Source organism: Sinocyclocheilus grahami, unplaced genomic scaffold (genome assembly GCF_001515645.1).
Source record: "Sinocyclocheilus grahami isolate Dianchi unplaced genomic scaffold, SAMN03320097.WGS_v1.1 scaffold1787.1, whole genome shotgun sequence".
Classification (NCBI taxonomy): Eukaryota; Metazoa; Chordata; class Actinopteri; order Cypriniformes; family Cyprinidae; genus Sinocyclocheilus; species Sinocyclocheilus grahami.
The window spans coordinates 236,090-252,779 of record NW_015506966.1 but is presented as its reverse complement, the minus strand read 5'-3'; the positions used below and the strand labels follow the sequence as shown (position 1 = coordinate 252,779).

At 34.7% G+C, this 16,690-nt stretch overlaps 1 protein-coding gene across 2 annotated transcripts; it reads left to right on the top strand.

Moving 5' to 3' along the window:
* Window positions 1-837: 837 nt before the first annotated feature.
* Window positions 838-13,290, top strand: LOC107572655 (receptor-interacting serine/threonine-protein kinase 3-like). Of its 2 annotated transcripts, XM_016259085.1 has the most exons (11): window positions 838-1,249; window positions 2,432-2,741; window positions 4,480-4,631; window positions 7,106-7,155; window positions 7,222-7,377; window positions 9,733-9,815; window positions 10,686-10,743; window positions 11,759-11,808; window positions 12,184-12,300; window positions 12,388-12,406; window positions 12,879-13,290. In XM_016259085.1, the coding sequence occupies exons 1-11, from the start codon at window positions 1,092-1,094 to the stop codon at window positions 13,034-13,036; spliced, it is 1,311 nt and encodes a 436-aa protein (XP_016114571.1). In that variant the 5' UTR covers window positions 838-1,091; the 3' UTR covers window positions 13,037-13,290. The 2 variants fall into 2 exon arrangements, with proteins under 2 accessions (XP_016114571.1, XP_016114572.1); XM_016259086.1 differs by lacking the exons at window positions 12,388-12,406; window positions 12,879-13,290 and having other exon boundaries at window positions 11,571-11,808; window positions 12,184-12,294.
* The last annotated feature ends 3,400 nt before the right edge of the window (window positions 13,291-16,690 follow it).

Here is a 16,690-nt window from a genome sequence, read left to right as displayed (position 1 = left end):
TTATGATTGTATCGAAGAACATGTCGACTTATTTTAGGATGAATATGCAACATTACAAGCATATCAGTGAAACACTGTAACTTTTCCTATTTTTAATTTAACAAAGAAATTAAAAAGTATGCGCGACGAAGGGGCTTCTTATAAAAACCAGAACTCTCCACATCCTTCCAGTAATGGATTGTTTACTCGAAGTTATCTGGTCTTTAATGCCTTTCTCAAGCGTTAGAAGACACCTATTATTTGTGGAACATTATTGGAAACATGTTAGATTCCCGCTTGTCTTATAATTAGCTTCAAGTGGTTCGAAAGCAACATTGTTTTCTCTAACATTTAACCAAGAACACGTGTTTTAAACATTTAATGATTTGACTTTCAGCGAGCATTCAGAAATAACATTTAATGTCTCAATAATAGGAACGCTATAAACATTATTTATCCATTGTTCGCGGAAACGTTTCTTTACTTGCTTTCAGATGCTTCAGAAAATGTTCCAGTGACATCCGCATAATGTTAGAAATGATAAAATGGAACTTTCTCTTAACGTTTTCTCTGATAACCAAGAACACACGTTTGGAACGCTCATTCAAAAGCACACTCTAAAAAATGCTGGGTTGTTTCAACCCAACTTTGGGTCAAATATGGACTAACCCAACTTTTGGGTCAAATATGGACTAACCCACATTTTGGTCAAATATGGACTAACCCAACTTTTGGGTCAAATATGTAATGTAAAAATTTAATTAGTCCATATCTGACCCAAAGTTGGGTTGAAACAACCCAGCATTTTTTAGAGTGTAGCGTTTAATAGGCCAACCTAATGGAAACGTTCTTGGAACATGTTTTTCTTAGTGTTTCAATAATCTATCAGATGTATTGACATGAGATTATTGGTGTGATTTCAGAAGGAAAGCATGTGTGCAGTGGTGTTTTCTTCTTCTTGCTTGTTTGATGGGGAAGTGAAACCAGCTTCTCGATGTGGAAGCGTCGCCATTAACGAGGAACTCAGAGGAACGGACGCACTCAGACGGAATATGAACTATTTAAGCATTCTCCGGTTGAGTAGCTGAGTAGATCAGACGCTCGGGGCGGAGATGGACGACTCTGTGTGCATCAGGTTCGAGGTGATCCGTGATGAATGTCTGCAGGGCTGGAGGAGCATCGGAACCGGCGGATTCGGCCAGATCTACCGAGCGAAGCACAAGACCTTGGGCATGGACGTGGCCATAAAGTTATTACACTATAAAGACGGGTAATTACAGCACGTGGACATTGTCCTTAAATGTTTACCTTGATAAGCACAGTCTATACAGCCCAGTCCAACCGTAACATCGTGCAATGCATTAACGTGGCCTTCAAATAGTATGCGATCATTCTTTCATTTTGATTATTGTGTTTAATGGGGAGGTCGGGGCAAGTTGGCACACTGGGAAGTTGTCTGTATCACGTGAACACAGTGAAACCACTGCAAGCATCACTGTGTAATGAAGGGAGACTTTCAATGAAAAGAGACACATTTAGACATTTAACTTTAGCAGTTCATGTTGTCAAAAACAGTCGCTTGGTGTTTGTTTGTGTTTTATTTCCACTCTTGGTATTTTACTGTGTTGTCCATAGCACACTATAGTGACTGGCATAACAAGTACACTCACTGTAAAAAAGTAAGGGGGGGGGGGTACTGTGCGTATTTATTATGTATATATATATATATATAACCACACACATGCATGTATATATGTAAGAAAAATATGTTATGTTTATATATTAAATATATATATAATATAAATTATATGAATATAAATATATACATGGAAATATTTTGTATACTTTGTATTTATATATACATAATAAATATACACAGTACACACACACATATATTATGTAAACAAAAACTATTATTTTGGATGCGATTAATCGTTTTACAGCACTTTATATATATATATGAACTCATACCAAAAACAAGTAGATAGAATAGAAAAATAATAGAGAAAGCTAGTGTTAGAGGCTTTTTTTTTAAAGAAAACAAGCAGTTAGAAAACACATAGTTTCAAAGTAAATCCTACACCAGTTTTTTTCACTGTATAGAAATTGTTCTCTAGTCATCGTCATTGAATAGCAGTTTTCTATTGTGACAACTTACCCCATCCAGTCCGCTGTTGGTCATCCCTACCGTTTCAGTGTAGTCAAAGCAGTATTTGGGCAGACACTGGTTTACCATGGTAGACTTATGTGTGTGTGTGTGTGCATATATTTCCATTACTGTATTTACGTTAAGAAAGAGCACTGTAATAATATATATATATGTATGTGTAATTAACAAATGTAAAATGTATATTAAAGCTGTAAACGGCGTGGTGCTGTGAGTGCATGGATGTGTTTGTTTGAGCATCATCAGCACTGGCTGGTTTGTTTGTTTCTCCTGCTCATGAATCAGACCGGCGTCCTCCATCCAGAGGGAAGCTCTCCTGATGTTCCAGGGCGGGAATCCTAACGTGATCCGGATCTTGGGTCTGTACGAGGGCCGTGTGGGCGAGGGCCGAGGGCTGGTGATGGAGTTCATGCCCAAGGGTTCGGTGGCGGATCTGCTGCAGACGCTGGCCGGGCCGCCGCCGTGGCCTCTGACCTTCCGCATGACGCACCAGATCAGCCTGGGCATGAACTTCCTCCATCATCTGACTCCTCCGCTCCTGCATCTGGACCTCAAGCCCAGCAACGTGCTGCTGGACGACAGCCTCAGAGCCAAGGCCAGTTCCCCCAGATTCTGTGCTTTTCACTTTCATCTTCTGGATTCTGTCTTAACGGTTTAATTGTGTTTTAATAAGCAAAAAAGGATGTCTAATCAGGTGAATTCATAAAACGTATCAATATGTGACCCTGGAGCACAAAACCAGTCATAAGGGTCAATTTTTCTGAAATTGAGATTTATGCATCATCTGAAATCTGAATAAATAATCTCTCCATTGATGTATGGTTTGTTAGGATCGCACAATATTTGAAAATCTGGAATCTGAGGGTGCAAAAAAATCTAAATATTGAGAAAATCATCTTTAAAGTTGTTCAAATGAAGTTCTTAGCAATGCATATCACTAATCAAACATTAAGTTTTGATATATTTACGGTAGGAGATTTACTAAATATCTTCATGGAACATGATCTCTACTTAATATCCTAATGATTTTTGGCATAAAAGAGAAATGTATAATTGTGACTCATACAATGTATTGTTGGCTATTGCTACAAATATCCCCCAGCGACTTAACACTGCTTTTGTGCTGCAGGGTCACATTTAATAGTTTATTACATTGTTAATAATAATAGTGCCCTATGAAACATTTTATTTTCTCAAATTCAGTTTCATTTTCCCCCGACATTCTGTTGTCCTTTTTATTTGTTCTGGATTCTGTTTTAATCGTTTAATTTCGTTTTCAAAATAAAAAATAGTGGTTTACTTATTTATTTTTTTTCTTTCTCAAATTCCATGTTATTTTCCCCAAATTCTGATTTCCTTTTTCCTTTATTTTTATTATTATTATATATATATTTTTTTTTTACTTTTATTGTGTTTTAATGGTTTAATTTATTTTTAATAATCGTAAAAAAAGATGTCTCATCAATTAAATTAATAAAACCATAACAATTTAATATTTAATTTATTATTATTATATATATTTATTTACAATCGTACTTTGCTATGGAATGTTTATTTATTTTATTTTCTTGCTGAGTTGTCAGTTTTAATTCTTATGGATTCTGCTTTATGATTTAATATCAAAAACATTAATTTGGTTATGAACCATTTAATTAATCCTCTTATTTGTAATTAAATTTGAACAATTGGTAACAATCGCTGCACAACAGAGGTTTACGGTGTAAATTAAAGCAAATAACAGAAACAAAATGTGAAATTCCTTTAAAAACATTTTTAATAAACGTATTATTATTACGACTACTACTTTGAGAAGTGCATTCTACTGTAAAATAGTATGATTTCTGTCATAATTTCTTCAAACTGAAACTCTGGTAATCCTTTCTGAGTGTATCTGCTGATGTTTTTCTCAAATTAAATGCTAAAATCATCTGTGGAGATGAAGTTCATGTGCGGTAGTGCTTCGTACGGATCAAATGTTCCTGTAAAATGAATTCTTTCAGCTCTACGCCACTCTTTTTAATGTAATTCAGGTCAAATTATTTAATTCACACATTTACATGAAGGCTCCAGTCGATTATTAATAGATTCTTAAAGCAGGACTGAGCTCTTAAAGGGACAGTTCACCCCAAAAAATCTTGTTGCATTGCTAAAAACACATCTGTCATTAAATTCAGGATGTTACTGTTGATGGCCAACCAATGTAATATTAAAATCTGTGTCCATATCAGCTTACCGCTTGATAATTAATAAGCACGATTGTCAGTGCCCTTTGAGTGTGAAACAGGCATAATGCATTTTGACTTTAATGAACCCTTGCTTTGTTTTTCCTGCAGCTGACAGATTTCGGTCTGTCGCGAGTGGCTCGAAGCGTTTCTAGATGCTCCAGAGAGAAAGACGAGGATGATGGAGGGACACTGAGCTACATGCCTCCTGAAGCGCTGCAGTCTGTCAACTACAAAGCCAGCAAAGCCACTGACGTCTACAGGTAACCACAGAAACATTGCAGATACTGCAGCAGGGCTTTTAATGTTTTTAACCTCGCCAAGGCTGAAATTATTTGATTAAAAATACAGTAAAATTTTAAAATATTTTTTCAATGTAAAACAGCTGTTTTCTGTGTGAATCTCTGTTAAACTGTAATGTATTTCTGTGATGTGCAGCTGTATTTTCAGCATCATTCCTCCAGTCTTCAGTGTCACATGATCTTCAGAAATCAGTATAATATGCTGATCTGCTGCTCAACAAACATTTCTGATTATTATCAATGTTGAACACAGTTGTGCTGCACAATATTTTTGTGGAAACTGTGATGCATTTTATTTTTCAGGATTCACAGATGAATAGAAAGTTGTTCTGTTCATCTAAAAGATTTCTGTTTCAAATAAATGCTGTTCATTTATTTGAAATAGAAATCTTTTGTAACATTATAAATGTCTTTACTGTCACTTTTGATCAATTTAATGCGTCCTTGATTGATAAAAGTATACATTTCTTTAAAATAAAAAAATGACCTGAAAGTGTAAAAAATCGCTTAAAAATGTATTTGAAACAAATCTGGAAAAAAAAAAAAACGCAATGTGTATTTTGATAATCTTAATCCATGTGCAATGTTTTTTTCATGTATTTTGTTTTTAACTTGCCTGAATGCAAAAGGTGTTACAATTTAGGTTAAATGGTTATGTCTCTTAAAATGTTATTTTACAAAATCTGGAAAATAAATAAATAAAATAAAATAAACGACTTACATTTCAGATTTTCTCGCTCTGTGTCCAATACAGCAATCCACGTACTCTGCTCCGATATATTGCATTAATCTTGTCTCAGAGATAAATGAAACAAATAAAATGAAAGAAACAAAATATATTCTTACATCTTAAATATCACGGATTTTGATAATCTTAATCCATGTGCAATGTTTTTTTCATGTATTTTGTTTTTAACTTGCCTGAATGCAAAAGGTGTTACAATTTAGGTTAAATGGTTATGTCTCTTAAAATGTTATTTTACAAAATCTGGAAAATAAATAAATAAAATAAAATAAACGACTTACATTTCAGATTTTCTCGCTCTGTGTCCAATACAGCAATCCACGTACTCTGCTCCGATATATTGCATTAATATTGTCTCAGAGATAAATGAAACAAATAAAATGAAAGAAACAAAATATATGCTTACATCTTAAATATCACGGATGCGGTCAAGAAAACTGTGACTCCGCTGCATTCCAAAGAACGCCAGACTTCACAGTCGCGATTCTTAAAGAGCCGGTACACAGTTTTAACATATTTCCAATGTAAAACACAGAATATTTATCCAAATGGCACGCATGGATGAAGTAAGTTCACGAATGCAAACAATCCAAACAAAAACAATCAAAGCTGAAATGCACAGCACAATACGACATATTTGTCATTGAATCTAAGCAACAATAGTCTCCTGCAGACAGTCTTAATCCTTATGCAAAGGTTAATGCATTTTATTTTTCTGTACTGCTCCCGGGTCAAAACAGATAAATGAAACAAATAAAATGAAAGAAACAAAATATATTCTTACATCTTAAATATCACGGATGCGGTCAAGAAAACTGTGACTCCGCTGCATTCCAAAGAACGCCAGACTTCACAGTCGCGATTCTTAAAGAGCCGGTACACAGTTTTAACATATTTCCAATGTAAAACACAGAATATTTATCCAAATGGCACGCATGGATGAAGTAAGTTCACGAATGCAAACAATCCAAACAAAAACAATCAAAGCTGAAATGCACAGCACAATACGACATATTTGTCATTGAATCTAAGCAACAATAGTCTCCTGCAGACAGTCTTAATCCTTATGCAAAGGTTAATGCATTTTATTTTTATGTACTGCTCCCGGGTCAAAACTGACCCTGCAGCACAAAAGCAGTGTTGAGTCGCTGGGGGATATTTGTAGCAATAGCCAACAATACATTGTATGGGTCACAATTATACATTTCTCTTTTATGCCAAAAATCATTAGGATATTAAGTAAAGATCATGTTCCTTGAAGATATTTAGTACATTTCCTACCGTAAATATATCAAAACTTCATTTTTGATTAGTGATATGCATTGCTAAGAACTTCATTTGATCAACTTTAAAGATGATTTTCTCAATATTTAGATTTTTTTGCACGCTCAGATTCCAGATTTTCAAATATTGTCCTCTCCTAACAAATCATACATCAATGGAAAGCTTATTTATTCAGCTTTCAGAGGATGTAGAAATCTCAATTTAAAAAAACTGACTCTTATGACTGGTTTTGTGCTCCAGGGTCACATATGTTATATTATATACTAAAAGCATAGAATACTAATAAATAGCAGAGACCCTTATGACATATGAGGGTTGGGATTGATGTGCTCCTTCATATCTAATCGTGCATGAGATGTAAATGAAAGTGTAATGTGTCATAAAGTGTGAACGCTCTGCTCTGCAGTTACGGCGTTCTGCTGTGGTCCATCGTCACCGGGAAGGAGCCGTATGAAGGTAAGCGTCCCTCAGCGCTCTCTGGCTGGCGTCCGCAGCAGTGTCTCACTCGTGTCTGTCCCGCAGACGCTCTGTCCAGTCTGGTGCGCTTCCGGATCCCTCAGGGGGACAGACCGGACCTGTCCTCCATAGACCCCCGCAGGGTTAAAGGGCTGGAAGATATGGTGAAGCTCATGACCGAGTGCTGGCATCAGGATCCCAGCAGGAGACCGTCGTTCCTCGGTGAGACTCGAACCCCTTCGCTCCATGATGACCCAACTCATCTTCAGGGGAAGTCGCTAAAGGAGGGTTGATTTGTTGCTAAATGATGTTGTGATTTCATTACATAGTTACAACACACATCGAATCTCAGCCAAAAATATATTTTGTAGATAATGGGTCAAAGACGAAAAAGGGTTTAAGCATAAAAACAATACTGCTTTAAATTGTTTTTCAACAACAACAAAAAATGAAAAAGTTTTCTGTTTCATGTAATTGTATTTTTGTTTTTGTTTTTCTGAGCAAAAAATTTATTTCATACATTTTCCCCTGATTTACAGAAGACACCCACTAAAATATCATTCAGTGTAACAATCCTGCCAGGCATATTTACAACAAAAATCAATTTATGACAAAATTAGTTAAAAAACTAATTACTTTCACCCCAAATACTAATTGGTTGTAATTTTACATTTTTTTAATTTGCCACTATGGTTTAAGCATAAAAACAATACTGCTTTAAATTGTTTTTCAACAACAACAAAAAATGAAAAAGTTTTCTGTTTCATGTAATTGTATTTTTGTTTTTGTTTTTCTGAGCAAAAAATTTATTTCATACATTTTCCCCTGATTTACAGAAGACACCCACTAAAATATCATTCAGCTATTTATAATACAATTATTCAACTATTAATTTATTCAATTATTATTGTTATCATCATTAATGATGTGTGTACAGCTAGGCGTCTTTGGTTTCCTCTTTTTGTGTAATTTAGACGGAAAATGTATGCCTTTTTATCGTTTTAGTCACTTACCGAAAGTTGCTAATAGTTGCCCAACAAATTCTCGCAGGGTTAAAGGGCTGGAAGATATGGTGAAGCTCATGACCGAGTGCTGGCATCAGGATCCCAGCAGGAGACCGTCGTTCCTCGGTGAGACTCGAACCCCTTCGCTCCATGATGACCCAACTCATCTTCAGGGGAAGTCGCTAAAGGAGGGTTGATTTGTTGCTAAATGATGTTGTGATTTCATTACATAGTTACAACACACATCGAATCTCAGCCAAAAATATATTTTGTAGATAATGGGTCAAAGACGAAAAAGGGTTTAAGCATAAAAACAATACTGCTTTAAATTGTTTTTCAACAACAATAAAAAATGAAAAAGTTTTCTGTTTCATGTAATTGTATTTTTGTTTTTGTTTTTCTGAGCAAAAAATTTATTTCATACATTTTCCCCTGATTTACAGAAGACACCCACTAAAATATCATTCAGTGTAACAATCCTGCCAGGCATATTTACAACAAAAATCAATTTATGACAAAATTAGTTAAAAAACTAATTACTTTCACCCCAAATACTAATTGGTTGTAATTTTACATTTTTTTAATTTGCCACTATCCTAGGTTTTGCCCATTTGACAATACTATTTTGTTTACTCATTTAAAACACAATAAAATTTATTTTGATATGTACAGGTCAGAATAAGCATGTTTTTGAATTTTTACATAACCATAAGTGTTACACTGAATGACATGTAACATTATTTCAAACAAATTTTGACATTTTATTCTTCAAAAACGTATTTGAACTTTACTTGCATTTAATGTGCTTTCTATGGACGTAAAATCACTTTTGATGCAGACATCTTAACGTCTTTGACCCACATGTTAATTTTAGATTTGTTCATATAATACTATATTAAAATATAAAATACAACACTGAACAATGAACATATTTTTAAACAATTTAAGGGTTTTAGCTTGTGAACTAGTAAAACGACACATTCTGAACAAATACAGTTTTAAGCAGTGTATGAGTGTGCTACACTCTAAGAAAATTCTGCTGTTAAAATGAAGAAATATTCCGTATTGATTTTTCACAGTTTTTTTTTAACTGCATTTTAAACGATTGGATAACAGATAACGGATATGTCCTGGAAAATTACTAGTACCTTTTCCATTTTTCTAGATATTTTTTCTTACAATGTACTGACTGATCAACAAAGGGGTGGAACATTTCCGGAAACGTTCCAAAAATCCCTGGAATATTCCAAAAAAATCCTGGAAAGTTTCCAAAATGTCTGGAATGTTTCCCAAATTTACTGGAAATTTTCCACCTCTTTGCAGCCCTAGTCAACAGTCTCAAGTACAAACAAGATGTATCATAAATCAACAATTATTCAACTATTAATTTATTCAATTATTATTGTTTCGTTTTAGTCACTTACCGAAAGTTGCTAATAGTTGCCCAACAAATTCTAAAAATAGCTACATCTGTTGCTAGGTGCTTTTGGAAGAAAACGTTGCTAAATGTAGTGCTAAGTTGGCAACACTGTCCACCTCCACACGTTCTCACCTCGCCGTCTCGTGCTTTCAGACTGTGTTCATGCGACTGAGAAGATCTCTAATATGCACAAACATGGACTCAATGATGCCGTCTATGATGTTCTGAAGCAGCTGGTACAGTTTACGTTCATTTTGAGTTTTTAACCAATGTTTATTCACCATTTCCATCACACCGTGAAAGTAAAACAAGTTGAAAATGGAATAACTTAAATGCAAAACTCTTTAACTCTTATTTTTATCCTCCGTTAACACGATTGGATAACAGATAACGGATATGTCCTGGAAAATTACTAGTACCTTTTCCATTTTTCTAGATATTTTTTCTTACAATGTACTGACTGATCAACAAAGGGGTGGAACATTTCCGGAAACGTTCCAAAAATCCCTGGAATATTCCAAAAATCCCTGGAATATTCCAAAAAAATCCTGGAAAGTTTCCAAAATGTCTGGAATGTTTCCCAAATTTACTGGAAATTTTCCACCTCTTTGCAGCCCTAGTCAACAGTCTCAAGTACAAACAAGATGTATCATAAATCAACAATTATTCAACTATTAATTTATTCAATTATTATTGTTTCGTTTTAGTCACTTACCGAAAGTTGCTAATAGTTGCCCAACAAATTCTAAAAATAGCTACATCTGTTGCTAGGTGCTTTTGGAAGAAAACGTTGCTAAATGTAGTGCTAAGTTGGCAACACTGTCCACCTCCACACGTTCTCACCTCGCCGTCTCGTGCTTTCAGACTGTGTTCATGCGACTGAGAAGATCTCTAATATGCACAAACATGGACTCAATGATGCTGTCTATGATGTTCTGAAGCAGCTGGTACAGTTTACGTTCATTTTGAGTTTTTAACCAATGTTTATTCACCATTTCCATCACACCGTAAAAAAGTAAAACAAGTTGAAAATGGAATAACTTAAATGCAAAACTCTTTAACCCTTATTTTTATCCTCCGTTAACACAATCTTTTCTTATGAGCAGGATGATGACATTTGTTCCGGTTTGAAATCAATCCAGATCAGCCGTCAACCACACAACGGTATGTTTTTTTATTTTATAAATAATACATTATTTTCATTCCGTTGTTTGCCAGAGCAACTCTCATTTAGGTTCAGTTTAACATTAAGTACTAAAACTAAATAAACTCGAAAGTTAACGGCAAAAACACAAAATTACTAAAACTTTTACTGACATTAAAGTTAAAACATTTAAGATATTAACAAAAACTTTAATAGTATCTCAGTGGTGTTAATATGCAGTGTTATGAGTGACGCATTACAAGCGATGCGAGTTACTTAATCAGATTACTTTTTTCAAGTAACTAGTAAAGTAACTCTTAAATTTACAAGAAAATACTTTTTTCAAATAAGCTTTCCTAATTAGTCACTATCTCTGCTGTCCCCGTGTTTTTTTTGTTACTAAAAATAAATCAGCAAGCCCAACTCAGGTGACAAAAACATAATGCAAAAGTAATGTAATTAGTGCTGCTAATTGCGATTAATTGCATACAAAATAAAAGTTTTTGTTTGCATAATATATGTGTGTGTGCTGTGTATATTTATTATGTATATATAAATACACACACATCCAGTATATATTTCAGAAAAATATGTTATGCTTATATATTAAATATATTTACTTATAAATTATATGAATATAAATATAGATATTTTTATTTTGTATGCAATTAATCACGATTAATCGTTTGGCAGCACTAAATGTAATGTATTACGTTACATAAAAGTAACTAAGTAATGCAATAAGTTACTTTTTACGGAGTAACGCAGTATCGTAATGCATTAATTTTGAAGTAACTTACACCTGACACTGTGAAATAACACTGTTTTGTTCTGTTTCCACATCAAGGAAGCATGTTGAAATACACAGAAATCCCTCTAATTTTACACCCAACATCCACTCGTGGGAAAAAAATCAAGTCCTGCCCTACTGTATTATTTATGGAAGTCCAACGGGTTATAAATAAAGTTTTCATTTTGGCTCACAGGATAAATATTTCCAGGATTTTTGACGTCTTGATCCTCTTTATGTTTCAGAAGCACAGCCTCAGGCTTCGTCCTGCGTCACTGGACCACTTCCCAAACAGGTCATTTATACTGAAATGAACTGAAGCTAAATTAAAATCTTAGCACATTGAACTTAATAAAAGCATTTGAATCAACAGACCATTATTTAAATTGTATACAATTGTATTTTTTTAATTTCTAACTAACTGTACTCGGCTCATTAAGGTCAATAATCAGCTCATAATTTGTACAATGACCTTTCAAAGCATTAGAAAGTGATTCAGAGCTACATTTTTGGTTCTGAGAGGCTTGAAACCATTTTCAGTAGGACATTAAGATGGGTATCCGTGTATTTAAACCATAGATCTGGTTCTTAAAGGTGCTACTGTATATAAATGAACTAAAGTACAGTACATCGTCTGAGGATGTTTATTAGCTTGTACGTTATCTTGCAGGAAACAGCTGCCAGTTACACAAAATCCATAAAGAAAGGTAATCTGAGCTCCAGAGATGAATTCACAGAAGCATTTCCTCGTCCTGCTCCGCCGGTGATGCAGATCAGAACAACACAGGTCTGAAACAAACAAACAAACATATCCGTTGTTTTATATTACTGAGCGCTCCTCTCCTAACATCCTGCTGTGTGTGTGTTCTTACAGCGGCAGATTTCAACACCAGGTCAGTTTTACTCTGTTTTTAAGTAATACTAAAAAGGTAATTTTTTTATCTTACAATTTGGACTTTATTTCGGAGGTAAAACGTCTGAATTGCGAGATATAAACTCCTATCGCAAGAAGAAAAATCAGAATTGTTAATAAAAAGGACAATTTTGGAGTAAACTCGGAATTCTAAGAACAAAGTAACAATTGCTTTTTAAAATGTTTTACTCCATGGCAGAAACTGGCTTTCATAAATAACAGCTTGGTGTATCTTTTGTCCTTAAAAATAAAATTTCCCCGTATTGTCCTTCATAAAACAGTTGCCTTTCTTTACAAAAAGCCTTTATGGTGGTTAGATATTGCACAATCATCCAGATATCCCACGTCTGCCAGTAGATGGAGCTGGTCCTTTAGCTCCTCAGTCGTGACAGATTTGATCAAATCTGGAACGGAAAGCATGACACTCGTCTGTCTCTCTGCTTTCCTCTCAGGCGGAGCTCAGATCACCATGTCCAACGTCTGTGGAGTTCAGATCGGCAACAACAACAGCATGAATATAGTTCAGAAACCGCGGCAGAGGCACCGGACGGCTCCTTCCAGCGTCGGCAGGTCACAGAACTCGGAGAACTCACAGAAAAAACCTCAGTGACATCTTCACACAGGAATCAGCTCTCGTTCAGCTCTCAGGAGTTGAGAGTGTTTTAGTGGCTAGACTATAACTGAGTCAAAGGGAAATAGAATTTCAATGCGGCTGAAAAATATTCAGGCCTAAATGTAGGATTCATGTATTTGAACCGCATATAAAATATCCATGCATTTGGATTACACAGTATAACATTAACTAACCAATAAATGTAATGAGATGCATATTTGTTAGTCGTGCATAAAGTCAGATTAATAATAAACCACGCAATGTTTTTGTTACTTGAAATAAACATTTTAATTAGTGTTATATATATTTATATATGTATATAATACTATATATATATATATGTTTTGTATAAATTGTATATTTTTATATGCACTTTATTTTTTTTAAATGCATTTTATTTTCTAATTCTCGATTTAATTTAGTTTAGCCTGACTTACTTAACACTAGAACTGAAATTAAAATGACTGAGCATAGAAACTGTATAGAAAAAAAAATAAATATGACTAAAAAACACAACAAAATTAATAAATGTAATTACAATTAAAATGAGAAAGGAAAGTACAAAAAATTAAAACTAATACAAAATATGAATTAAAACTATAATAGTATCTCTATGATCATAAAATAACACTGGTGCAGAAATCGTACCTGTTTCGGTTTCATTTATGTAAGACTGACAATTATGAATCATATTAAGTTTATTACCCAAAGTCAAAACTGCACAATCCAAATGAATAGAAATGTTATATGCAATTCAAATACGGAAGCCTTAAAAGCAAGTGTAAATATTCTGAGTGAATGGAGGTGAATCCAGTGAAGAACAGCTCGAGATTGACCTCAAAATCAAAGGAAAGAAATAAGCATATGTTTTGCATACAGAAAATCTATTTTTAGAACCACTGTTTTTTTTTGCTTTGTGACATTTCAGGACAATTATATATATTTAAATCTTCATCATTCAATTGCCAGTAGATGTAATAATAAAATAAAATAATAAATAGGTTTCATAAATTTAATGTGAAAAATGTTTACATTTTAGATACACACATCATGGTAGTGGTTTTTGAACTGAATTATTGCTTATGCTGATTTTCACGACTGTGTTACATTTGCATTGTATTAACGAATGTGCTTAATTGTCACAATGCAAAAACAAACAAACAAATAGGCCTAAACGATTTGATTTTGGAGTGAAATCAACATACGATTCCGAACACATGAATATCTGTGAGCACTGTGGTATGCGACGATCAGCTACTGTAACTAGCTACAAAGTACGTTGCTTACCTTTAATTAAATGTTTATATTGTTTTCCAAGATTTGACTGCATGTGTTGTTGGATACTCCCAGCGCTTTAATATCAGATGGCGGAGGATCCATCACGCTAATCAGGAGTGACAGTTCATGCCGTTCAGTCAGCGGGATCCTGGCGTTCAGAACGATCTCCATCTGTCCCGCCGGAATCTAGCTCGTGCCGCATCTCTCCCGGTGATCCGTGGAATGAGTGGGCGGATGCAGAAATAACTGACGGTAGTTCCCTTCAAAACCATCGTCAGCTCAAAGTACTGTAGCTTCACATGCAGAAGTGCAGTTTTGTTGTGCTTGTCAAGTGTAGTTCTGAGCTAGGCGTTCAGACGACTCGGCGCATTCTTGCGAATTCGTAGCTATTTTACGTTTTTTTGCGAATTCGATCTGAAACGCACGGTCATGGATGGACCCTTAAAGGAACAGTTCACCCAAAATGGAAAGTGTAATAGCCTGATTTACTCACTTTCAAGTGTGGTTCCAAACCTGTATGAGTTTATTTCTTCTGTTGAACACAAAAGAAGATATTTTGAAAAATGTCAGTAACAGTTGACGGCATGGCCGGACTTACCATTGGGCTTGAGTGGGCTGCAGCCCATGGGCCCCGCCTTTGCCCGTTAACGTTTGTTTGATTTGTTTGTTATATGCCAGTCAGAATTCAGAAATTATTAGCCACATTTCCACTGCGCAGTGCGCACACAAGATCTAAAGGGACCAGCGGGGGCTACAGCGTACAACTACGACCTTCGAGGCCACAATCAAACAGCATAAACTGCTATTTATGATTCTTCCACACAGAAGAAGGACACACGTAGGCCTATTTAATCGCGTCTGCACCTATTGGTTTGTTATCACATGGCTACTTTAAACAGCTCCATTAAGCCTTTAGCCCCAAAGAGCGCACATTTAGAAAGATAAGGATAAATTCTCAAATCTTCACACCTCATTTCTTTACAGAGGATGATTCTGTATTACTATATTAATGTTCCAATAAATTATGCCATCATCTGATGAGTTTTGAGCGCTCTCTCTCGTCTTACACACATAGTGGGGAAGAAATGTCAGAAAAATGATTTTAAATTTTAAAAAATAGCAATGAGTTTCTGTTTTTATAACATAGCTATGACTATGATATAGGACTTAGCCTATCACACAAACAAGAGTCCTGTTTTCTTTTTTCTCCGAATATCTGCACGATTGCAACTGTATAATAAGCAATAGCTTACAGAGTAGCTTTCAGACACAAAATCCCGCTTTGCTCCGTCAGAAAGAAAACAGAACAAAGAGCAGAACCGCTGCGTCTCCGAACAACAGCGTTTTGTTCCTCAGCGTTACACGGACCTGCAAATGATTCAATCAGGCGTTTGCAGAGTTAAATGAATCAGCTTTTTAAATGAATCTGTTGATTCAACTCACTCGTTAAGAGCTGCTTAACTGGCGGTTGTTGTTTCATATTTAAAAAAGTAGCTTATTTCATTTTTTGCAATCATTGAATATTTCTACATTAAAATGTTATATTTAATCCTAACATTTATGCACAATCCATCTATGAATTCTGTTGATAGTGATTTAATTTGATTGTTAATAGCCAGCATGTCTTTTTATTCGATTGAATGTATTGATTAAAGATATGACCATTCTTTTTATTTTATTTTTTTGCTCCAAGCTATTTCAGGGTTTTGATCTCTCAACTGAGAGAACACATCCTGTTTATTATATTATAATGAATATTTAATATTACATTTCAACTTTGACTATAGCCTAGACATGTTGCATATTAATTGTACTATTTATGAACCTCAAAGCATATGTTTGTGTGTTTTGTGTTACTCCATAATGATGTTCTATTTGAGGGCATTTGTAGTGTAGGTACAGTGCCCAAACACAACCTCAAGCCCAGGGGCCCCCGGCCCCCTAAGTCCTGCCCTGGTTGACGGTAGGTAACCATTGACTTCCATGGACCCTTTTCACAAGACTGTGATGACAGGCTTCAATGGTCATCAGCAAAAAGTTTTTTTTTCTTTATATTTAGATTTTTTTAGTATACTTTGTATTATATCACCTTTGCATGAAATTACAAAAAAATAAAATAAATAGTTAACGCTAATGCAAGTGTATGGAAGCTGTTTCCGCCACTGAATAATTTTTTTAAAAAAGGTTATTGCGACTTTTTCATCTCACAATTCTAACTTTTTCCACAGAATTGTAAGATAAAAACTCGCAATTCTAACTTTTTTCTTGCAATTCTAACTTTGTCTAATAAATGTTAATTGCGAGTTTATATCATGCAATTCTGACTTTATTTCTCAGAACTGCGAGTTTATATCTCACAATGATGACTTTTTA